The sequence below is a fragment of the Gopherus evgoodei genome, chromosome 3, assembly GCF_007399415.2.
Source record: "Gopherus evgoodei ecotype Sinaloan lineage chromosome 3, rGopEvg1_v1.p, whole genome shotgun sequence".
Lineage (NCBI taxonomy): Eukaryota > Metazoa > Chordata > Testudines > Testudinidae > Gopherus > Gopherus evgoodei.
This window is the reverse complement of record NC_044324.1, coordinates 76,191,913-76,218,019: the sequence shown is the minus strand read 5'-3', so window position 1 is coordinate 76,218,019 and position 26,107 is coordinate 76,191,913. Positions and strand designations below refer to the sequence as shown.

At 44.3% G+C, this 26,107-nt stretch overlaps 1 protein-coding gene across 4 annotated transcripts in view; it reads left to right on the top strand.

Moving 5' to 3' along the window:
* Positions 1-26,107, top strand: part of SNX14 (sorting nexin 14) — an 86,932-nt gene that overhangs the window by 55,951 nt on the left and 4,874 nt on the right. For 3 of the 4 annotated variants that reach the window (XM_030555872.1, XM_030555873.1, XM_030555870.1), the window contains 10 exons: positions 3,860-3,943; positions 4,067-4,167; positions 4,405-4,516; positions 5,406-5,446; positions 5,616-5,735; positions 9,774-9,897; positions 10,678-10,842; positions 12,010-12,105; positions 24,666-24,757; positions 24,968-25,024. In XM_030555872.1, the coding sequence (XP_030411732.1) occupies positions 3,860-3,943; positions 4,067-4,167; positions 4,405-4,516; positions 5,406-5,446; positions 5,616-5,735; positions 9,774-9,897; positions 10,678-10,842; positions 12,010-12,105; positions 24,666-24,757; positions 24,968-25,024 (992 nt within the window). Of the gene's footprint in view, positions 1-3,859; positions 3,944-4,066; positions 4,168-4,404; positions 4,517-5,405; positions 5,447-5,615; positions 5,736-9,773; positions 9,898-10,677; positions 10,843-12,009; positions 12,106-24,665; positions 24,758-24,967; positions 25,025-26,107 lie in introns of those variants that run through there. The other variant, XM_030555874.1, reaches the window with a different exon arrangement.

Here is a 26,107-nt window from a genome sequence, read left to right as displayed (position 1 = left end):
GGAATCGGTTTTGGGACCAGTCTTTTTTAATCTTTTTATTACTAACCTTAGCACAAAAAGTGGGAACGTGCTAATAAAGTTTATGGATGACACAAAGCGGGAGGTATTGCTAATACAGAGAAGGACCGGGATATCATACAGGAAGATCTGGATGGCCTTGTAAACTGGAATAATAGTAATAGGATGAAATTTAATAGTGAAAAGTGCAGGTCATGCATTTGTGGATTAATAATAAGAATTTTTGTTATAAGCTGGTGATGCATCAGTTGGAAGTAACAAGAGGAGAAGGACCTCAGAGTATTAGTTGGTCACAGGATAACTGTGAGCTGCCAATGTGATGTGTCCGTTAAAAAGCTAATGCGGTCTTGGGATGCATCAGGCAAGATATTTCCAGTAAAGATAAGGCGGTGTTAGTACTGTTTATACAAGGCACTGGTGAGACCTCATGTCAAGGTATGAACCCCCACTCTGAACCTTAGCGTCCAAAAGATGGGGTACCTGCATGAACCCCCCTAAGTTTAATTACTAGCTTAGAAATGGTAGAGCTGCCCCCACCCAAAAATATAGTGTTTTGGGGCACTTTCTGGCCCCCAAACCCTTCCCTGGGGACCCCAAGACCCAAACCCCTTGGATCTCAAAACAAAGGGAAATAAACCATTCCCCTCCTTTCTTCCTCCCAGATTCTCCCCTCCCTAGGTAACACTGGGAGATCCCTGTGATTCAACTCCTTGAATCTTAAAACAGAGAGGAAATTCATCTCCCCCTCCCAGACTCTCTCTGAGAGAGACAGTAATCCTAACACAGAGATAAATCAGGCTTTTCCTTTCTCCCACCAATTCCCTGGTGAGTGCAGACTCCCTTTGGGTCTCACACAAGAATAAAAAAACAATCAGGTTCTTAAAAAGGAAAACTTTTAATAAAAGAAAGAAAAAAGTAAAAATTGTCTCTGTAAAATCAAGATGGAAAATGTTACAGGGTCTTTCAGCTTATAGACACTAGAGAGAATCCTCCCCCTAGCACAAATAAAAGTTGCTGCAACAGAGATACAACCCTTCCAGCAAAATACACATTTGCAAAATAAGAAAACAATTAAAAGACTAAACCGCCTTTCTAACTGGTACTTACTAAATTGAACAGAAGAGGCTGTTTTAGAAACTTGGAGATATCTGCTTACATGTCTGGTCCTTCTCAGAACCCAGAGAGAACAAACAAAAAACCCAGAAAGCACAAACAAAGGCTTCCCTCCACCGAGATTTGAAAGTATCTTGTCTCCTGATTGGTCCTCTGGTCAAGTGTTCCAGGTTTACTGCTAGTTAACCCTTTACAGGAAAAAGAGACATTAACCCTTAACCATCTGTTTATGACACCTCATCTGGAATATTGTGTGCAGTTCTGGTTTCCCATGTTTAAGAAGGATGAATTCAAATTGGAACAGGTACAGAGAAGGGCTGCTAAGATGATCCAAGGAATGGAAAACCCGTCTTATGAAAGGAGACTCAAAGAGTTTGGCTTGTTTAGCCTAACCAAAAGAAGGCTGAGGGGTGATATGATTGATCTTTATAAATGTATCAGAGGGATAAATATCCGGGAGGGAGAGGAATTATGTAAGCTCAGTACCAATGTGGACACAAGAACAAATGGATATAAACTGGACATTAGGAAGTTTAGACTTGAAATTAGACGAAGGTTTCTAACCATTAGAGGAGTGAAGTTCTGGAACAGCCTTCCAAGGGGAGTAGTGAGGTCAAAAGACATAGCTGGCTTCAAGACTAAGCTTGATAAGTTTATGGAGGGGATGGTATGATGGGATAGCCTAATTTTGGTAATTAATTGATCGTTGATTATTAGCTGTAAATATGCCCAATAGCCTGTGATGGGATTTTAGATGGGGTGGGATCTGAGTTACTACAGAGAATTCTTTCCTGGGTGGCAGTGAGTCTTGCCCACATGCTCATGGTTTAGCTGATTGCCATATTTGGGGTCAGGAAGGAATTTTCCTCCAGGGCAGATTGGCAGAGGCCCTGAAGGTTTTTCGCCTTCCTCTGCAGAATGGGGTCACTTGCTAGAAGATTCTCTGCACCTTGAGGTCTTTAAACGCCAATTTGAGGACTTCAGTAACTCAGACGTAGGTTAGGAGTTTGTTACAGGAGTAGGTGCGTGAGATTCTGTGGCCTCTGTGGTGCGGGAGGTCAGACTAGATGATCATAATGGTCCCTTCTGACTTTAAAGTCTGAATCTAGATTTGTTGGTCCCTAGGTATCTTTCAGATAGACACGTTACAAGTGCACTAATAGGTATTTACTGTTAAACATTCCAGAGCAGGAACATGGCTTTTTCTTATAAACTTTAAAGTAGATTTCTTATGCAAATTAAATTTTTTGGTAACTCAGAAATAAATTTAAACTATTTGCAACCAAGGATTTCAGCATCTGTTTAGAAAAAAATCCATATTTGGGGAGAAAAAAATCTCTCATTTTAGAGAAGTGAAAATTGGCATTAATGAGGCTTCTTCATGTTTGTAGCACTTGACAAACAGCTGGTGGAGATGACTGGAAGAGCCCTGTACTGAGAGAAGATTATTAGCAAGACCCAAGCTTGAATTAGATACAGGTTTCCTTCATAGTAACATACCTGTTTACCAGCCATGCCTTGGGCTGCTCATGTGATTTAACACTACAGTAACTCCTCGCTTAACATTCTAGTTATGTTCCTGAAAAATGCGACTTTAAGCAAAACAATGTTAAGGGAATCCAATTTCCCTGTAAGAATTAATGTAAATGGGGGGCTTAGGTCCCAGGAAAATACTTTTTTCACCAGACAAAAGACCCCACACGCACACTAGAAGTTTTAAACAAACAATTTAATACTGTACACAGCAATGATTATTGTGAAGCTTGGTTGAGGTGTTGAGTCAGAGGGTGGCATATTTCCCAGGGAATGCCTTAGTGCTGAATGATGAACTAGCACTTGGCTGAGCCCTCAAGGGTTAACACGTTGTTAATGTAGCCTCACACTCTACAAGGCAGCACAAATGGAGGGAGGGGAGACAGCATGACAGACAGAGATGGAGAGAGACACCGTGTGTGTGTGTGAGAGAGAGAGAGTGAGATGTGTATTTCCCCTTTAAGTACGCTGACTCCACTCTAAGTACATTGCCTTTTTAAGTAGATCAGCAAGTTGAGACAGCAGCTGCTGCTAGTAAGCTCCCTCCATCCTGAGCCCTGTTGTGTCACTGCTCCCATTCTATGGAGATGAAGTAAGCAGGGGGGAGAGGGACACCCTGACATTAGCACTCTTATTCTCCCTCACCTGCACAGCAAGCAGGAGGCTCCTGGGAGCAGCTCCAAGGCAGAAGGCAGGAGCAGAACATGGCAGTGGGAGGAGGCACAGCTGAACTGCTGGCAATTGATAGCCTGCTGGGTGGCTGCCGCACAGGGAACTTAGGGGAGCAGGGAGCTGATGGGGGGCTGCCAGTCCACCCTGGTTCCAAGCCCCCACCAGCTAGCTCCAACGGGCTGCTCTTCCTGCAAGCAGTGGACAAAGCAGGTGGCTGCCAAACAAGATTATAAGGGAGCATTGCACAACTTTAAACGAGTATGTTCTCTAATTCTTCAGCAACGAAACAGCATTAACCGGGCCATCTTTAAGTGAGGAGTTACTGTACTTAAGTTATTTAAAGAGCTAAGGGTGGCTTGAGTAGTTTTATAATACTGGCAGTACTGCTTACTTACACATTTGAGGGTTTTTCCTCTTTACTCTGTGGTATATTTGCTGTTCTTAACTCTTTGTTGCATACCTTATTACTCTCCCAGGTGGGTGTAGAAACCTATATTACTTCCAGTATGTGTATTTTTTTCAGTTGGACATGATCCTGAACGCTGGTCTGTCTATAGAAGATACCTTGAATTTTATGTGCTTGAGTCAAAGTTAACAGAATTTCATGGTATGTTTTCACTTCCTACTTCGTGATTGCTTTTTAGAATTGAGCAGAAATTTTAAGATACTAAAATTTTTCTTTTTGGTTTTAAGAATAAATGAATCTGCTTGACTTTTTACTAATTTGTAGGTACCTTTACTGATGCTCAGCTTCCATCAAAAAGGATCATTGGTCCAAAGAACTATGAATTCTTAAAGACAAAGAGGGAAGAATTTCAGGAGTACCTGCAGGTACAAGATGATCTACGGTCGTTCAGTTTTTTAAGTAGATTGTGTAATTGTGAAGCTTATAAAGATTAACACACACCAATTTTTTCCCAAATGTAATAAAAATTTTAAAAGTATTTGGATGAATGTATAATTTCTGGGATACCATAGCACTGTTTTAAACATCTGTTGTTGTTACTATAGAGAACCTAGTTTTTAAGAATGTTCTTTCATCTACTCTTTCTTTTATGTCCCCCAAAGAAACTTCTGCAACATCCAGAGCTGAGTAATAGCCAGCTTTTGGCTGACTTTCTGTCTCCCAATGGTGGAGAGACGCAATTTCTTGATAAAATGTTGCCTGATGTAAATCTTGGTAGGTAACATAGTTGCTCTTTATTCTGGTGAATAGCACTCTTGTAGAGACTGTAATGCACCAAATTAAGTGAGGGCCTGTACTGAGACTGAACTTTTATAAGTTCTGGGTATGTGAAATGTGAGGTGTCTCTTCTGCTATACAGCTGTTACAATCCAGTTATTTTTCCAAGAGTCAGATATTTTTTGATGCTTACATTCCTCTCCATTCCCGGGAGGGAAAGTATTGTGAAGCTTTGGAAAATCTAGTCTGCATATGGATGCCTTCTGAATGTCTAAGCCCAATACTTCCAAAATCCATTGCTCATGGAGATCAGATCCTTTGTCTTCAAGTAATTTAAGATGATGAATGGCATTAGCCCAGATTTGATTTTTCAAGAATCAGTCCAAGAAAGCAGCTGTTTGTTTGAGTTTTTTTAATGTTGATAGAAGCAGTCCGATACATCCAAAATTTCATAATTTTCTTCTACGCACTCTGTATCATTTGAAAGTAATTTGTTTCTTTCAAATGTTTTTCAAAAGATTGTGCAATGATACTTAAAATGAAGCAATAGATGTCAGTGGTGTCAGCTAATCTGTTTCAGACTCACATGATAACCTACACACAGTCTCATTTTTTCTTGCTTCACTTCAGTGAAATTTATAATTTAATATAGCTTATTATATATCATGGCTTATTATTCAGTTGTATTACAGTAGCTCTTAAATGCCCCAGCAAATATATCCATGGTAAAAGACAGGCCTTGCCGTGGAGATCTTAAAATCTAAATAGACAAAACAGATAAGGGGAAGTGGAATAGAAGAGGAGAACAGAGGGATACTAATAGCTTATCAGATATGATATTCAGAAGGGCATATGGTAATGTATACTTTTTTGTTCTTAATTGTAGGGAAAATGATAAAATCTGTTCCAGGAAAGCTAATGAAAGAGGTGAGTATATACTGTGTCTCAGTAGCCTATGCTGTGACTATAGTTAGTATTTTTAACTGTCCACGGACAGGTTGCTACATATTGGTCCAGCACAAATTTTAGTTTGGAAACTGTCACTTTTTAAAAACTATTTAACTATCACTGTTGTTCACTCTGTATTTAATTTCAGAAAGGTCAGCATTTGGAGCCATTCATCATGAATTTCATTAACTCCTGTGAATCTCCCAAGCCTAAACCAAGTAGACCAGAGCTTACAATTCTCAGTCCCACTTCTGAAAACAACAAGAAGGTGCAGTACATTTACAGAGGGGGAAATACTGACCCTTACCTGAGAATGTGAAGAGTAAAGGGGAGAAGCTGTAAAGATGACAGTTTGACTGCCTGTGTTTATTGTCTGTTCTTATGGCTGGTGGATGGAGGTTCTTCCTTTTTTCCAGCGTCCACTCATCTTGATACTGCTGGCCTCCATGTTTATCCCTGGATGTATTGGAGTCTTTATAGACATAGGGCTGGAAGGGACCTCGGAGGTCATCTAGTCCAGCTCCCTGCACTGAGGCAGGACCAAGTATATCTAGACCATTCCTGACGTGTTTGTCTAACCTAATCTTTAAAACCTCCAGTGATGCAGGTTCCACACCTCCCTGGGTCACTTGTTCCAGCAATTAGCTATCCTTATAATTAGGGCTGTTGATTAATCGCAGTTAACGCACACAATTAACTCAAAAAAAAATTAACTGAGATTAAAAATATTAATCATGATTAATCCGACTGTTGAACTATAGAATACCAATTGAAATGTATTAAATATTTTTGGATGTTTTTCTACATTTTCAAATATATTGATTTCTATTACAACACAGAATACAAACTGTACAGCGCTCACTTTATATTATTTTTATTACAAATATTTGCACTGCAAAAATGATAAAAGAAGTAGTATTTTTCAATTTCACCTCATACAAGTACTGTAGTGCAGTCTCTATCGTGAAAGTGTAACTTGCAAATATAGATTTTTTTTTTGTTACATAACTGTTTTGTTTGAGTGCAATGTAAAACTTTAGAGCCTACAAGTCCACTCAGTCCTCCTACTTGTTCAGCCAATCGCTAAGACAAACAAGTTGGTTTACATTTATAGGAGATACTGCTGCCTGCTTGTTGTTTACAATGTCAACTGAAAGTGAGAACAGGCGTTCGCATGGCACTTTTGTAGCTGGCGTTGCAAGTTATTTACATGACAGATATGCTAGACATTCACATTCCCCTTCATGCTTCAGCCACCATTCCAGAGGACATGCTTCCATGCTGATGATGATTGTTTTTAAAAAAAAATAGTGCGTTAATTAAATTTGTGACTGAACTCCTTGGGGAGAACTGTATGTCCCCTGCTCTGTTTTACCCGCATTATGCCATATATTTCATGTTATAGCAGTCTTGGATGATGACCCAGAACGTGTTTGATTTACGAATCCTCTCACTGTAGATTTGACAAAATGCAGAGAAGGTACTAATGTGAGATTTCTAAAAATAGCTACAGCACTTGACCCAAGGTTTAAAAATCTGAAGTGCCTTCCAAAATCTGAGAGGGACGAGGTGTGGAGCATGCTTTCAGAAGTCTTAAAAGAGCAACACTCAGATGTGGAAACTACAGAATCCAAATGACCAAAAAAGAAAATCAACCTTCTGCTGGTGGCATCTGACTCAGATGATGAAAATGCGTATGAATTGGTCTGCTCTGCTTTGGATCGTTATCGAGCAGAAGCCGTCATCAGCATGGATGCATATCCTCTGAAATGGTTGCTGAAGCGTGAAGAGACATATGAATCTTTAGCACATCTGGCACGTAAATATCTTGCGACGCCGGTTACAACAGTGCCATGCAAACGCCTGTTTTCACTTTCATATGACATTGTAAACAAAAAGTGGGAAGCATTATCTCTTGCAAATGTAACCAAACTTGCTTGTCTGAGTGATTGGCTGAACAGGAAGTAGGACTGAGTGGACTTATAGGCTCTAAAGGTTTACATTGTTTTATTTTTGAATGCAGTTTTTTTTGTACATAATTCAACATTTTGTACAGTAATTATATCAGGTGAATTGAAAAAACTACTTTTTTACAGTGCAAATATTTTGTAATAAAAAATAAATATAAAGTGAGCACTGTACATTTTGTATTCTGTGTTGTAATTGAAATCAATATATTTGAAAATGTAGAAAACATCCAAAAATATATAAATAAATGGTATTCTATTATTGTTTAACAGTGCAATTAATCATGATTAATTTTTTTAATCGCTTGACAGCCTTACTTATAATTAAATATTTTTTTTCCCCTAAAATCTAATCTAGATCTCTGCTGCTGCAGATTAAGCTGATCACTGAAGGGAGTACACAAAGTTGACATGGAGAACAATTGATCACTGTCCTTTTTGTAACAGCCCTTAACATATTTGAAGAATGTTATGAGGTTCCTCCTCAGTCATGTTTTCTCAGGACTAAACATGCCTGGTTTTTTTCAGTCTTTCCTCGTAGGGCAGGTTTTCTAAACCTCTTATTTTTCATGCTCTCCTCTGGACTCTTTCCAATTTGTCCACATCTGTACTTCAGCTGAGGACTGATCAGTGCCAAGTAGAATGGGACAATTACCTCCTGTGTCTTCTGCATTGCACTCCTGTTAATACACCTCAGAATAGTAGCTCTTTTTGTCAATGCATTGCATTATAGGCTCATATTTACCAAATGTAATGAACACAAAGTACACTTGCAGGCTTGCAAGCAATTGACATGGATAAGTGTTATGATTATTATTTGTATTGGGGCCTACTAGTTATACCATAGTAAGACATCTTACTGATTTTTCTATATTTATTTATAGTCATAAGTTGGTTCTTCAGTATTTCTAATACATTTATCATTCTTCAAGTAATTCTCCAAAGACTAAAGTTGCATTTTGTCTTATGGCACTCTTATACATGTGGTCCCTGCTATTTCTAGTGATTCATTTGAAAGGGGCTAGTTTAAAACATCCAAAACAATTGTTTAAAGTTGTCTGAGACTCTCTTAGGCCACAAAAGAGAAGTGTAGTTTTTCCAGTGAACCCAGACCAGAGGGGGGAGAGAGAGCATAAAGCAATCAAAATACAATTCCCATAAATGGCTGCAGTGCTCGTTTTTAATTGAAATATTTTATTTTTTAGCTGGAATGTATTGGTTTGGAGGCATTTGTAACAGGGCTGCTGCTTAATGAGTGATCTCTTGTAGCCACAGTGCCCTTTGCAGCAGCCTTCCTCCGTTCTCCCTTGTTGGGGCCCCTTACAGACTCCCCACAGCCGTTTTTAGAAGTCCTACTGTCCTCCACTTTCGGCTGGTTTAATAACCACAAACAGTCCCACCAAAAAAAGTCCATCACTATAATCCAAAGGTTCACACTTATCTCTGGCTCTTCTGCCATCCATGCAGAGCTCTTCATTTGCTACAGCCTGCTCTTCAGAGGGTCACTTTTCATAGCTTTCCCTAGAGTTTAGCTTTCTGGCTTTGGCTTCCTTCTCTTGCCAGTGTCTCTCAGTTCTGATGGAGAAAATATACTGCCCTCCTCCAAAGAGCTCCTCGTGATTGGCTGGAAGACGGGAGCACAGCCTCAGGCCCGTAAAGGAACAGTGGATGGTGGGGAAACCCCAGGAGAACTCCTAATTTCCGAGGACTGCTTCCTCTGCTCCATTACCAGGCCATTTCCTGGGCCTTTGTTTGTTCCATCTCCCAGGAATGGAGTCTTCTGGCCCCCTGTACTCTTAAAGGGCCAGTATACCCTATTACAACAGTCAACAAAATATTGAAATGTTCTTTGGAAAACAAACATCTTCTCTTAAAAATTGCCTTGTTGAAATTAATTTTTCCACTGAAAAACAGTTTAAATTCTTTTCCATTGAAAATCTTGACCACTCTGAACTTAGTAGTACTGATTGTTTTTTACGAGGGGTCGGCAACCTTTCACAAGTGGTGTGCCGAGTCTTCATTTATTCACTCTAATTTTAAAGTTTTGCGTACCAGTAATACATTTCAACGTTTTTAGAAGGTCTCTTTCTATAAGTCTATAATATATAACTAACCTATTGTTATATGTAAAGTAAATAAGGTTTTTAAAATGTTTAAGGAACTTCATTTAAAATTAAATTAAAATGCAGAGACCCTGGACCAGTGGCCAGGACCCGGGCAGCTTGACTGCCACTGAAAATCAGCTCATGTGCCACCTTCGGCACGTGTGCCATAGGTTGCCTACCCCTGGTTTTTACTCTAGTTTTTTTGTTTTTCAAGATGTAATGTTTCTATTTTAGCTTTTCAATGATCTGTTCAAGAACAATGCAAATCGCTCTGAGAATACAGAGAGAAGACAAAATCAGAACTACTTTATAGAGATGATAACAGTAGAAGGAGTCTATGACTACTTAATGTATGTTGGTAAGAAATTATTTCTCTTTGTACTCGGTATGAAGTATAACAGAGGTGCAAAAGTTCAGGGTGATTAATGTGCTGTTTGAAAAGTTTGTCTAAAGTTTATAGCAGGGGCCGGCAACCTCTGGCACGCGGCTCGCCAGGGTAAGCACTCTGGCAGGCCGGGCCAGTTTGTTTACCTACTGTATCGGCAGGTGCTGGCTGCAGCTTCCCGCTGCCCTCATTGCCCTGGGACGGCGAACCGTGGCCAGTGGGAGCCGCGGTTGGCCGAACCTGCCAACGCAGCAGGTAAACAAACTGGTCCAGCCTGTCAGGGATGCTTACCCTGGCGAGCCACGTGCCAGAGGTTGCCGACCCCTGGTTTACAGTTTGTTATAACAAGGAAGATGCCAGTTAGAGACACTATCCTGTTTTTAAAGTTCCTACTATTAGGGTGTCACAAATGTAGCAGTATCACTCTGCTTGCATGTTGTATCCCTTTCTTCTCCTCCCCCACACGCTTTGTTTTTGTATTTAGAGTGTAAGCTGCTTGAGGTGCAGGCCATGTCTTTCTGTGGCCACTCTAATTTAAATAAATAATACCAACACTTGGTATTTTTGTAGTAAATGTAACACAAAAAGATTTAAAAGCTAAAGGATCTGCTATAGGGTAGGGGGAATGGGGTCAGGTTGCATGAAGTTAGCGCTCCCTTTTTTGGAAATATCAATTTGCACACTTTTTAAGAAATAAAGCAAGGTACCACGATGATGGGAGCCTTTTTAATATGTGTAATAATAACTTTGCAGGTAGAGTTGTTTTCCATGTTCCTGACTGGCTGCATCACCTCTTGATGGGGGGAAGAATTCTCTTCAAAAACACATTGGAGATGTACACAGACTACTATCTACAGTACAAATTAGAACAGCTATTTCAGGAGCACCGCTTGGTATCACTGATAACACTCCTGAGAGGTTAGTGAAAAGTCATGCAAATACTTATTTTATCATGTGCTGCTTGTACATGTTTAAACTGCAGTGGTACTGTAATAAGATATTGATGACTTTAGTTTTAGACTTGAGTACCTTTTTTGTGAGCAACCCAAAGTGCTTTGCAAACTATATAATGCAACATATGAAAAAGAACACTTACACAACATAAATGAGTCAAGAGATTCCAAAAGTCAGTTTCTGCACAGTGTTAATTTGGTTTTGTTGCACATCCTTGATATTTTATTATAGAATTAAGTATGTATTGTGAACAATAATCCACTAACGCTTATAGTGAGCAAGGAAAAGAAGACTAAAAGACTGATGATCAACATGGTGAAGCTAGAGATGCAGTAGATATATTGAGTGTAGGAAATTCCTAAAGTGTGTGTTGTTTCTTAATCTTATTTTGGAGAATAAATGCTAGGTTTTTTTAATTGTTTCCCGTTTATTATAAGAGTGGAGGGAAGATAGAGAAAATAAAGCCCACAGTTGCTAGCTAACAAGTACCAATTGACTATAGACTGAACAAACTTGGCATATTTAGGAAAATAACTTGGGTGAAGGCCAGTTATGAAAATTACAGCTCCCAAAGAGGTATTGTGAATGAATGAAAATAAAGCGAGGAAGCTTTGAATGACTGAAACCAAAAGTGGTAGCTGCTTGTGAATGCTGTAAATATTTGTAGTCCTCTGTAGTAATTATGGCCATTGCAATAGGCCCCAAACTGCAGGGCTGTGTGACATAATATGAAGAATATCTTTATACAATTATAAGTACAGGGGAATTATAGTTAAGCAGCATATAATTAACCTACAGTGGAATTTAGCCAGAATTGTGTGCTGCTGCAGCATTGTGATGCTCTTTTAAAATGGCTTAACACAAGGAATGAGTTGGGAAAACACTATATTGTATTCCAAACAGATATATAGGGTATTTCTGGATATGAGTAGAGCAAGAAGACCAGAAGACATCAGGCTATTAACTGGCATGGTTAGAACTTACTTCCAGTTAAGATCATGTGGAAAAGAGAAATCTAATTCTGAAGATATCATTCAAAAGCATATTATCAGTTTTTAGTCACATACACAATGTACGACTTTACTGAAAGCCAACTCCTAAATGCCATTTTTGTTCTTTTGGTTGTAACAGATGCTGTGTTTTGTGAGAATACTGAACCTCGCTCTCTTCAAGATAAACAGAAACGAGCAAAGCAGACTTTTGAAGAAATGATGAGATACATTCCAGGTTCCACATTTAAATGACTTATATAAGCTTTTTAATCCTTCAGTCAGGCACCTAGCCCAAATATAATATGCATGCTAACTTTCCAATCCATAAAGTAGTTATCTGGTTGAGATTTTAAAGAGTTGCCTAAAATGCTGCTGCTTAATGAGACTTTCATTTTCAAACATTCGTTTTAACGAGGGTTACTTGCACCCCTAGCCCTTTGGTGTAATGGTTAAATAATGACACCGTGCAGATCAGGAGGAGTGTGGGATCTGAACCACCTGGAAGTCTGACACTGATCTCCACTTCTTTGTATATCATTCGACCCAGCTGAAAATTGGGTAAAAAGCAGGGCTGCAGTGAAAACCTGAAAAAGAATCTCATGTCAGCTGTACTTTCCCTATATAAATTAGGAAAAAAATCCTGTGATTAGAGGTCATCGAAAAATAATTCATTGCAAGTGTAATTTTAAGTAGTTCTTTGAGTGCTTGCTCATATCCATTCCAATTAGGTGTGCGCGCGCCGCGTGCACGTTCGTCGGAAGATTTTCTACCCTAGCAACACCTGGTGGGTCGGCTGGGTGCCCCCTGGTGTGGTGCCGCTATGGCACCGAATATATACCCCTGCCGACCTGTCCACTCCTCAGTTCCTTCTTACCGCCCATCTCGGTCGTTGGAACAGTGGAGTGCGGCTTAGCTGATCTCCACTTCCCTAGCTATTCACTTGTTCTAGTACTATTGTGTATATAGTTTTATAGTTTTAATAACCTTTTGTAAATCTAGTTAGTGTATATAGTTCAGAGGGTTGAGGATTAGCCCCTTCCCCTCTCCCCGTGCCCAGGCCCATGCCTGGTTCACTGGGCTTCAAACCGTGTTCGGCCTGCCGGCGGCCGATGCCAATGGGAAACTCCCACGACTCGTGCCTAAAGTGCCTAGGGGAATCCCATCTTACAGATAAGTGCTGGATTTGCAAGTCCTTCAAGCCGCGGACAAAAAAGGAGCGGGACTTTTGTCTTAAGCAGCTCCTAATGGAGGCAGCCCTCACTCCTCCGTCTTCGGCACTGAGTGCCGCACAGTCCGCGCCGGGGGGAGGTTCCTCGTCGGCACCAGAGAGCGCTGGCACCGCCAAGATGCTCCGGCCCAGAAACCAGCCTGGCATCGCTCCCTCTCCCCACGTGCCAAAAAGGTCAAAGCTCCTGCGGCTCCAATATCTACACCACAGTCTGAGCAGCAGCTGAAACCGAGTCGCCCGGCACCAACAACTGCCCTGGCACCGGCAATCTCGGCCCCGTTGATTCCGGCCAGGCAAGAGCCGTCGAGTCCGGTGCATGACAGGTCCCCGGCACACGCCGAGGTCAAGCTTATTGTTCCCACCACACCAGAGACCTTTTCGACGGCGAGGGAACTCATTGCCCTAATGGAGCCCACCCTGCCCCAATCCCCGGCACCGCTGGTGCAGGTTATTGCATCAGCAGGGAAGCCTGCCCTAGTCAGGCCACCTTCCATCAACGCCGCAGGCAGGCACCACTTGAGATCGAGGTCTCACCAGCGCTCCTGATCTTGCCATCAGTCCCGATCCCGATCTCCTTCTTGGCACCGGTCGTACTCGTGGTACCGTTCAAGATCCTGCTCTCCGGACCGATACTCCAGATGGTGGTCCAGCCCCCGGCACGGTTCACACCGCAGTCACTCCCACCATAGAGCTTCACGATCCCGGTCGACCTCCTGGCACCGCACCGGTCACAGGTCCCGGTCAACCTCTCAGCACCGGTATGACTCCCGGTTACCACTCTCCTGTGAGGCATGACGTACGGTACCCTATGCATAGGGCTCCTCCTCATGTGCACTCTGCTCCGCCATGGCCATCACGGCACCCATCTGAGTCTTCGCACGCTGATAGCGCTGCATATGGAGATTCAGAAACGCAGAGCCGTGTCCTCCAGGAGCCTCAGGGCACGGAACAAGCGCCTCAGTGGTCCTTCTGGACGCCTTGGACATATCATCAGGCCCAAGGCGAACCCACGGTTTCATCTTCTTCCGCCCCGTCGGAACATCGGACACCAGAGGCCACTGTTAGCCGCCCTCCTCCAGTGGGTATGGATGACTTGGCTCTTGCGCCGGATCCTCAGGTGTTCCCGGACCCTAATGCTCCTCTGGAACAGGAGTCACTAAATGAGCCAACCGTGCTGGGTCTGCCGTCCTCCTCTTCACCAGACGAGGCAGTAGCCGGTACTTCTACATCGGGCCTGCCCCCGATCGACCTCCGAGCACACCAGGACCTTCTCCGGTGAGTCGCCTTAAACATCAACCTTCAGGTAGAGGAGGTCCCGGAGGTGGAAGACCCGGTCATAGACATACTGTCGGCGGATGCCCCAACTCGCGTGGCTCTGCCATTCATCCATTCCATCCAGGCCAAAGCGGACACCATTTGGCAATCCCTGGCGTCTATCCCTCCCACGGCCAGAGACGTGGAAAGGAAGTACATGGTACCCTCTAAAGGGTATGAATACTTATATACCCATCCTCCTCCATGCTCTCTGGTCGTTCAATCTGTGAATGAGAAGAGAGCACCATGGCCAGCAAGCCCCTGCCCCGGAATCGCGGGAGGCTAGAAGGATGGATCTATTGGGGCGTAAAGTTTACTCCGCCAGAGGCCTCCAACTGTGAGTGGCTAACCAACAGGCCCTGCTCAGTAGGTATAATTATAATACTTGGCAATCAGTGGGTAAGTTCGCTGAACTGGTCCCACAGGACTCCCGCCCGGAATTCCAAGCCCTTCTGGAGGAAGGGAAGAAAGTGGCACGGACTTCTCTGCAGGCCTCACTTGACGCTGCTGATTCGGCGGCCAGAACCGTGGCCTCGGGGATTACAATGCGGAGAATATCGTGGTTGCAGATATCAGGCCTACCTTCTGAACTGCAACACACTATTCAGGACCTTCCGTTTGATGGACAGGGCCTTTTCTCTCAGAAAACGGGCCCTAGACTCCAGAGTCTCAAAGATAATTGCGTCATCATGCGTTCCCTCAGGATGCATACTCCACAAACCCAACGGAGGTCCTTCCGTACCCAGCCTCAATGCCCTTACCTCCTGCCCAGGCCACGACAAGACTTTTTAGCAGGAGGCATGGTCGCGGGAACCACAGATGGCAATCGGGTTCCCAAAGGGGCCAGAATAACGGTCCCACCAAACCATCAGAGGGAGCAAAACTGAAATTTTGAAGGTGCGCCCGAGAGCAGAGCACCGGTCCTTCCCCAGGATCGTCTTCAGTTTTCCAACCGCCTTTCCTCCTTCCTCCCTGGGTGGGCCCAATTAACCTCAGATCGTTGGGTCCTCGCACGGTGGAATTTGGATACCACCTCCAATTTATTTCGCCCCCTCCCTCCCACCCTTCCTCTTCAGGGACCCCTCTCACGAGCAGTTCCTCTGGCAAGAGGTTTGTACGTTCCTCTCCATCGGAGCTATAGAGGTGCCAGAGGAGTTCAGGGGCAAGGGATTTTACTCCCGATATTTCCTAATCCCCAAGGCGAAAGGGGGTCTCCGACCCATCCTGGACCTACGCAGTCTCAATGTCTTTCTGAAGAAGTTGAAGTTCCACATGGTGTCCCTGGGGACCATCATCCCATCCTTGGATCCCGGAGACTGGTACGCTGCTCTCGACATGAAGGACGCATACTTTCACATCGCCATTTACCCTCTGCACAGACGGTACCTACGGTTTATGGTGCACAACCAACGTTTTCAATTTGCGGTCCTCCCATTTGGCCTCTCTACCGCCCTGCGCGTGTTTACGAAGTGCATGGCTGTAGTGCCACCTTCCTCCGTCGTCGGCATATACACATCTTTCCTTACCTAGACGACTGGCTTATTCGCGGGACCTCCGAGGTTCAAGTCACCAGGCATGTTGCTATCATCACAGACCTATTCGAACAGTTGAGCCTGATGACCAATCTAGAGAAGACTACTCTAGTGCCCACTCAAAGAATAGAATTCATCGGGGCCATTCTAGACTCCACACTTGCAACAGCCTGCCTTCCACTACCCCGGTTTCGGGCACTAGTTTCGGTCATAGAAAGCCTCCAAACTTTTCCGATGACCTCGGCCTGCACCTTCCTCAGCCTTCTTGGTCACATGGCCGCGTGCACTTTTGTAACCAAGCACGCCAAACTACGCCTGCGTCCCCTTCAAACCTGGCTCGCCTCAGTTTACCGCCCGGGCAGGGACCCCATGGACATGATCGTCACTGTTCCTCAGAGCATCTTAGGCTCCCTCAACTGGTGGCTAACATCTTCCCTGGTGTGTGCAGGGATGCCGTTCCAACCGAGACAGCCCTCAGTATCCCTAACGACGGACGTGTCATCTCTCAGCTGGGGGGCATGCCTAGGTCATCGTCTCACGCAAGGCCTCTGGTCATCTCAAGAGCTAGCATTGCACATAAACGTCCGGGATCTGAGAGCAGTTCGCCTCACATGCCAGACATTCCAACATCATCTGCAGGGCTGTTGTGTTCTAGTACTCATGGACAACACAACAGCAATGCACTACATAAACAAACAGGGAGGGACTCGATCTTCCCCCCTTTGTCAGGAGGCGATCCAACTGTGGGAATTTTGTATAGCCCACTCTATAGACCTTGTAGCGTCCTTCCTCCCAGGGGTCCGGAACACTCTGGCAGACCATCTCAGCAGATCCTTTCTCTCCCACGAGTGGTCACTCCATCCAGACCTGGTATATTCCATCTTCCAGAAGTGGGGCTTTCCCCATATAGACCTATTCGCTTCCCGCAACAACAGGAAGTGTCAGAGGTTTTGCTCCTTCCAGGGTCTTGCCCCGGGCTCAATATCGGACGCCTTCCTAATCTCTTGGGCGAACACTTGCTTTACGCCTTTCCACCTTTCCCGATGGTGCACAGGGTTCTCGTAAAGCTTCGCAGGGACAGGGCTCGACTGATCCTGATCGCCCTTGCGTGGCCCCAACAACACTGGTACACCACGTTGCTGGACCACTCGATAGCCAACTCAATCCTCCTACCCCTTCATCAGGATCTGATAACGCAGGACCACAGCAGGCTTCTCCACCCAGACCTGCAATCCCTCCATCTAACAGCGTGGCTCCTGCATGGTTAACCCAATCGGAATTACGCAGCTCTGCCCCAGTGCAAGAGATACTCCTGGGTAGCAGGAAACCTTCTACGCAGTCTACTTACTTAACCAAGTGGAAACGGTTTTCTTGCTGGTGTCACACGCAGAATGTTGCACCTGCGGAGGTTCCTATCCCTACTATTTTGGACTACCTCTGGTATCTAAAACAACAAGGCCTCGCTATCTCATCTCTGCGAGTGCACTTGGCAGCTATTTCTATTTCCACCCCGGAGAAGGTACTTAGTCTGTCTTCTCCCACCCTATGGTCTCGAGGTTCCTCAAAGGCCTGGAGCATCTATACCCCCTAGTATGACGCGACGCCCCGCCCCTTCCTGGGACCTCAGTTTAGTTCTGACGAGACTTACACTCCCCCCATTCGAGTCATTGGCAACCTGCTCACTCCTACATTTATCATGGAAAACAGCCTTCCTTGTAGCCATTACATCGGCTAGGAGAGTCTCTGAGCTTCGGGCTCTCATGGTGGACCCACCATACATGGTGTTCCACAAGGACAAGGTACAGCTACACCCACATCCGGCGTTCCTCCCTAAAGTAGTCTCGGCCTTTCATCTCAGCCAGGACATATTCCTACCGGTCTTCTTTCCCAAACCGCATACATCTCGTAGGGAGCAGCAGTTACATTCGCTCGACGTCCGTAGGGTGCTCGCCTTCTATATTGACCGTATGAGGCCCTTCCGCAAAACATCCCAACTTTTTGTTGCAGTGGCGGACCGGATGAAAGGTCAGCCCGTCTCTTCTCAGAAGATTTTGTCTTGGGTAACTGCGTGCATCCGCACTTGCTACGAGCTAGCTCATACCTCTCCGGGTCATATTACCGCACATTCTACCAGGGCCCAGGCCTCGTTGGCCACCTTCTTAGCTCAAGTACCTATTCAGGAGGTATGTCGAGCAGCTATGTGGTCTTCAGTACACACCTTTACTTCCTATTATGCCGTGGTGCAACAATCCAGAGACGATGCAGCCTTCAGCTTAGCGGTTTTGCATTCTGCAGTTTCTCACTCCGACCCCACCACCTAGGTAAGGCTTGGGATTCACCTAATTGGAATGGATATGAGCAAGCACTCGAAGAAGAAAAGACGGTTACTCACCTTTGTAACTGCTGTTCTTCGAGATGTGTTGCTCATATCCATTCCAAAACCCACCCTCCTTCCCCACTGTCGGAGTAGCCGGCAAGAAGGAACTGAGGAGCGGACGGGTCGGCAGGGGTATATATTCAGTGCTATAGCGGCGCCACGCCAGGGGGCGCCCAGCCAACCCACCAGGTGTTGCTAGGGTAGAAAATCTTCCGACGGAGATGCACGCAGCGCGTGCTCACCTAATTGGAATGGATATGAGCAATACATCTCGAAGAACAGTTACAAAGGTGAGTAACCATCTTTTCTCTGAGTGCTGGTCTCTCTGTGTTCGGCATATGGGTATGCATGAGCTCCATATGCCTGATATTGGAGATTTCTAGCAAGTAGAATTCATTGGTCTGCGCCTGAATCCTTGTTCCCCTTGTGCTCCATATCAAGGATATATGGGGTGGTGCAAACTGATGCCAGTTCCTTCTTACACAGGTGCATGGCCTGAGTTGGAATCCTCTGTGTCCAAAGCTATGGTTGCATCGTCACTCAAAAACCTGGACATATAATTGTATATAGTTTTAGTATTCTTAGTGTGTTTATAGTTTAGTTAGTATAGTTTAGTTTCCCTTGCCTCAGGGATCATCTTCCTGGGGAGAAGTACTGTGAACAGAATCCTGAGGTTTAAGGAACAGTCTTCTGACCCTGCTTGTTCTCAATCAACAATGAACACCATTGCCCCCTTTACTGCCTTGGGGAGGCTCACCTTTCTGCCAACTACAGCCTGTGACCCTCCTTCTCTCTCTCCAGACTCATGTGGCATGAGAACTTTGACTGAGGAAGTACCCCTTGGAAAAGGCCATGAGACCCAGTAGGATCCAGGCCAAGCTGATCCCTTGGTTCATTGGCCTCAGTCTAAGAGTGGTTCTCCTCCAAGCAAGAGTTTAGGAGCAGATGCCAGAGCTGGTAAGCCCAAGGATTCAATGCCTTGGGCCTCTCATGCGAGTAAGGGGCACTCTCATAAACTCAAAGACAGATATGCTCCTACAGAAAAGGATCCCTCCCTGACTCTGTCCAGTCAAGTGAGTCCTAATGCGTGGGTCCTAAAGACTTAGGTCCACCTAAACCTTTCAGCCACGAGGGTAAGGTGTTTAGGAGAAAGGATCTATTGGTACCAACTGTGGCTACAGCTATACAAAAGATCAGCACCTATTGACAGCAACTGGGAACTCTGCAGTAGTAACTTGCTCCCAGAAGGATCCGTTGACTACCGTAACATTGGATGCACTGGAGCAGTCAGTCCTGATCACTCGGACACCTCATGCCCTGAGATGGACTGAAACCTATACCTCTCCAGAGGATATTTTCACCCTACTTTACCCTCAGTCTCCTGTCCTTTTGAGTCTAGCTCTCCTGAGGGACATCTTGACACCAGAGGAAGAAACCCCTTTGAAGAGAAGTGGATACTCCCATTCACAAGTTGGCACATTCATCCACCGGTATCACTAGTGGAACCAGAACCTACCTTCAGATTCTGATGATGAGATGTTCCTGACATAGGGAGGCTAGCTTGGACACAGACTCTAGGAGTCTTGGACCCATTCTCCACCCGGATATGACAGCCTAGGGGACTGATGAGACCCAATGCTTTGCAGTCCCCCCCAGCTTGTTGACTCTTCATATTGGCCCTATTAGGCACAACGGGATCTCTTTCCAAGTACTCCAGATCTGAACATGAATCCTACTGCACCCTCTCCTCCTAGCTGACACCAGTTGGCTCTTTTCGAGTATGCAGAGGAGGAAATCAATCCAGATCCACAGGTACTAATAGGTATTTCATCTTCCTCACCTGATGAGGCAGTTGTCCCATATTCACCATCTCTGCTTGATGATTAGAGGCAATACCAAAAGGTCTTGCAGAGGGTGGTAGTTAAGTGCCAGATTCCTCTTGAAGCAATCCATGTTTTGCAGCATTGGCTCTTGGATATCTTGCAGCCCTCTGGCCCAAGCTGGATGGCTCTCCCAATGAACGAGGCCATTATGGAATCATCCAAGGCAGTCTGGCATACTCTTGTTTCCTATTCGTCCCCCTCCCCCTCTCCCCAAAAGGGTCTGAAAGGAGATATTTTATACCTGCTAAAGGTGTTTGTTTACTCACCCTGATCCCAACTCTCTAATAGTAGCCACATTTTTTTCTCTGTTGCTACAGTGAAATCCAGGCTAGAAGACACCAAGGCACCCCCTGCAGAGAAAGGTGCTAAACGTCTTGACCTTCTAGGGAGGAGGGTATTTGAATTGCTAACTACCAGACCCTGTTACCAAAATAGATTTCACAAATTACTCCAAATTCTTGGAGCTCAAAGACAAACTCCCTCAAGAGTACATGGCTCAATTCCAAGCCCTCATGAAACTGATACCATATCTAGAGCTATAGCTGCAGCAGTAGTTGAGAGGTGTGAATCTTGGCTCCACTTCTGGAGGTTCCCCAAGGATGTCCAGAATAGTATTGAAGACTTGTCTTTTGAGTCTGATCTCTTCAATGAAAAGACTAACAAGTCTTTACTTGCTAAAAGACTCCAGGACAACCCTCCGCTCTTTGGGCATTTATATCCCAGCTCCAAAGAGGAAATACCACAAACAGGAGTACACGTCTACCCCGATATAGCGTGGTCGTGGCGAGCCAAAAATCCCTACCGCATTATATGTGAAACACTGTTATACTGGGGTAGCGGTGGCAGGGCTGCAACGGTGATTTAAAGAGCCCAGTGTAGTGGCAGCAGGGCTCCAGCAGTGATTTAAAGGGCCCGGGGCTCCCCAAAACAGCCGGAACCGCGGGCCTTTAAATTGCCAGCTGAGCCCTGCTGCCGCAGCCCTGGGGTAGTGGCAGCAGGGCTCTGGCAGTGATTTAAAGGGCCCAGGGCTCCCTGCAGCAGCCAGAGCCCTGGAACCTTTAAAGCGCTGCTGGAGCCCCACTGCTGCTGCACCATATGCGAACCTGTGTTATATCGGGTCGCGTTATAGTGGGGTAGAGGTGTATAAGCCAAAAACTCTCCCTCAGCTGTTCTACCGCCAGTTCCCTTACAAACTGCCATGGAAAGAGCAGAGAGTACAAAGATCCAGCTCTGCACTTCCTCTACCTCAGCTGCAGCTCCTCTATCTCACCCACCAACCAGGAGTTACTTTTGACAGGATGCTTGAGAACCGCGTACCCTTGTTGATGTAATTTCCTACTTACCTCCCGGCTCCAAACTGCCACCAGGCCCCTTTCGCCCACAGCTGGAGTGCAAGTGGGTATTAGAGATCATCCACTCTGGCTGCATTATCAAGTTTCTCTTCCTGGTCCCTCCTCAGGGACTACTCTCAAAGGAAATCATTTCTTGGGAGGTAGACACTCTGTTAGAATGAGTTACACTTCAACATCAAGACAAAGGGTTCTACTCCCTATATTTCATAGCTCCCAAGAAAAAAGGAGAATGGAGACTTATTCTCAACCTATATCAGTTGAATATCTTTATTTGCAAATCAAAATTCCACATGGTCATGCTGGCATCAGTAAGTCCCCCCTGGAGAAGGGCTGCTCCCCATCAAGTACACTGAGGAAAAGGTCGCATAAGACCAATCAAGACCCTCCAGGTTACATGCACCATCTTGCACCACCGATGTTACCGTGATAGCACTCATCACCGTCCACTTTGGCATCATCAGATATATCAGTACTGCTGCTGACTTTAGGGCTGATGCCACTCTGAGCACCAGAAACAACAAAGGGGTACTTGGTGTTGGCGGTACAGTTTCTACCATCAGTGCCAGTCCCTCCCTGGTTTTGAGAGACAGATGAATCAGACTAGTAGATCACATCCTCAGGGCTGGCTCTATTTTTATCCCTGGAAACTCGAGATGACTTGGTATCAAGGTTGGGATTTTCCTCCTTCCATTCTCCATCATGTAGCCCACATTGGGAACCATTCATGGAGCATCGTGGGTACTGGGATTGGCACTTGTGTCCTAGCACCTACTAGTCACTAATGTCCTCTCATTATGCCCAGTGGCCTCCATAGAGTTTGTGGGAGGCTCCTCCATCATGGTGGTCGCACTCATCTCACTCCAAAGCGAGATCACTAGGCATGTCTGTGGTGGGGAATGTTGACTTCCCACAGGTTCAGGCACCAGTGAGCCTTCCCATTGTGAAGCCTCCAGAGTTGTCCCATTGAGGCCCACCAGTCCAAAAATGGGATCTGCCCTGGTGCAGTTAACTGCCTCTTCTTCATCCTCAAGACGATTCAACGGTGCCTGGCTCTTCCTCTCCTTTGGTGCCTGAGGACTTTATGGTCTACCATGACATTTTGCAATATGTGGCTTCTTCCCTGGGTATTCTCCCTCAGGAGAATATCCATAAATTGTTGGATATCCTGCAGCCATCTGCTCCTGGGAGAATGGCCCTCCCTATTAATGAGACAGTCATGGAAACTATGAAGTTTCTTTTTGGAGCATGCTGGCTTTGGTGCCGCCTGCTGCAAAGCATTTGGAGAAATGCTACTTCCATTCCTACCTTTTACGTTACACCTTAGTCCAGGACTATTTTGCAGATGCAGCTGTTGGGACAGTGGTATTCTAGACATCTATACTAACTGCATCTTCACACCACCTGTCCTGTTTGAATACTGCTTACCAATTGCCCACATGTCGAATGCACGTACGGACCAGCGCTCAAAGAAATGAAAGTTACTTACCTGTAGCCTGAGGTTCTTCGAAAAGTGTGGTCTCTAGCTGTATTCCACTCCCCTTCCTCCTTCCTTTCTGTTTTGGATCCTATCTGATTTGCAATAAGAGAGAGAACTGGAGAGACATTGGTCCACACCTGTCAAGGCTGATTCCCCACTCTGGCAATTTGAGTGCAGAAGGTGGGGGCCCACAAGGATTTTAAAAATTAATACTGGCCACTCCAGGCTTGTATTAAACCCCCAAGGTTACAGCTTTTCTCTGACCTTGGCTTGGTAAATGCTTCCACTACCCATGTGAAAAACAGCCTCTTGCAAATTCTGGAAAAACTCACTTGGGAAGTTTTCCCTGAAACCCCTCAGCTTTTCCACTCCTCCCTTGGGGAAGCCAAGAAGCAACCAAACAAAAGGGAAACCCAGCTGTTGCCACCAGCTAATTGCACAGATCTTTTAAGACACAAAACTGATCAGGTTCTTAAAAAGGTAAATTTTATTAAAAACAAAAAAAGAAAATATATCTGGAACTTAGACTTTTGCTAGATTTTAAGAGAGCAATTCCAAAAATTAAGCACCCAAAATAGCTTTCTTGGGGGTTCAGCTTAAAGGTTTCAAGCAAACAAAACCATCTGGGGTTAGCACAAACGAGTCCACAAGCCTTACAGAAAATAAAAGAAATATAACCCTAATTGCATCTATCTAAACATTCCCTGTCCCAATGAATTCTTCTAGGCATGGACGATTAATTTTCATACCTGGGTCCAACCTTTACACAGCATTCCAACTGTCCCCGTCTCCAGCCCAGAGAGACCAACAGAGACACAAAGGGAAAACTTTTCTCCCCCCTTTAAAAAGTTCTAGCCTTCCCATTGGCTCTTCTGGTCGGGTGCCTACTCCCTTTTCTTTACCTAGGGACTTTTTAACCCTCTGGGACTTTATAGCTAACTGGCTGGCTGGCTGTCCAAAAAAGGGAGCTCCTCCCCTTCATGTATCACAACACCTCTCCTTATACCCTCACTATGGAGCATGAAGGGGAGTAGCTGCACAGGCATGGACTAATGGATGCTACTTGCTAGAAATCTCTGGTCTCAGGTACATGGAATGCATGAATACCCATGTGTGCAATACAGATGGGGCCACACATCTCAAAGAATCTCCATGTACAGATAAGGAACCTATGTTTTATTACACAAAGCATTAGAGCAGTAAACTCAGGTTGTATGTTTTTCACCTAAAATCTGGCAGTGACTTAGTTCTGTGCCATTGAAAGTAAAACTACAAGTAAAAAGATGTGTATATCGCTGCAGTGAGTTGGGTAACAAAGAAATAATTTTTCTCATATTGAGAACTCGAAGACATAGGCTTCTACTTATACGTCTTTAAATTCATTTAGTAGACACTGTGGCTAATTCTTAGCTAAAATAGAATAATCAAAGGGGTTCAGAAAGATTTTTGACTTTTGTGGTTATAAAAACAAATTCATTTGAAAGGTAAAGTTATAGCATACAAGTTTAGAGCCATTTGGAAGTGCTGAGGATATGACCAACTGTATTTTGGTCTAGCCATGCTTTTCTATGGGACATAACTAATTTGTAATGGCTTTTTTGTGATTGGTATGTGTTTTGGTATCTGGTCTAGATCTGATAGGCAAATGCATTGGAGAAGACGCCAAGTATGAAGGCATCAGACTTCTGTTTGATGGACTGCAGCAGCCAGTGCTTAACAAGCAGGTACTTTTAATTCTGAAAACAATTTTATATGAGAAACCTTACTGCTTGGTGCAGTGTTTCATAAAGGCTTTCAGTGATCTTTTGTGTATCCCAGGTAAATGCAAATTCTCTTTTAATTATTAAAAATGAAGACCAATATAGTTGTTTTAAAGGGTTGTCATAAAAACTGACCATGACCCTTTTACAACAGCTACTTTTTCTGTTTTTTAGTTGACTTATGTTCTGCTGGATATTGGGATACAAGAACTGTTCCCAGAACTCAATAAGGTATGTGATGACAAACCTATATAAATGCTGCAGAATAGATCTCCTCTAATCTTAGTCACTTTAGACTTGTCCACTCTATTAATCACAAGCAGATAGACATGAAATCCCAACAGTTACTGTTATCATACTGAGGAGTCTGTATTTTGTTAGGTTGAAAGATGCCTTCAGATATTTCAGGGCCAAACTTTTTAATTTTTGCTGATTAAAATTTCTCATGAGGCCTATAAGTTGTGCTAGAAGTAGAGGTGCCTCCCCAGTGGAACTGTGCAGGGCAGCCAGTGAGGTATCCCTGTATGCCTTGTCTTTATTGACTGACTGACTCAAATTTCTGCAGATACTGTCTTTGGGAAATGTATCCTGCTTGTTGCATTCTGGTTGAGGTTCAGCATCTTTCCCATTGAATGTGTATTTTGTTATACCTAACTTTGGTTATTGCTTTCTGGAATTCCCAGTGTCCAGATAAAGGAGAGAGGAATCACATGGATAAAAAGTACTCTATAAGGGCTACACACTATTTACATAGTGCATATTAATTTAGAGAGGTGTGACGTGTTTGTATCTACTATGTATATCAAACTTTTTGAAAGAGAATTGAATGATGAATTTTTTGTTAGCCAACTTTGATTTTATTTAAAATATAAAACTTGCATCTTAACTGAGATTGTAAGCACCACAGCACAGGAGCTGCATCTTAGAGTTTGCACAGTGCCAAGCACAGTTTTAGCACTTAACACAAAAGTACCTTGTTGTTGGAGCCAAATTAATATATCAGTTTTTCTTGGTAAATATAAGCTAGTAATGGAGGTTGAAACAAACTAAGGCCATCTATATTGTTTACTTTCACGAAAGAGAGACCTAACTTACTTAGCTGAAATGAAGACTCAGCTGAAGACTTCCAAATGAAGTATAGAAAAAATGGTTCAAGTTTAACTGCTGTAAACACTTAAATAAAAATCTTACAGGACAAGTTGAATTGTATAATCTCTAGTCATGTTAGACTGAATGTGGATGTACAAAGAACCTATCAAGCAGTTGAAAAAGAAAATGAACTCTGGGAATTGTGTACTCCAGAAATTGACCAGT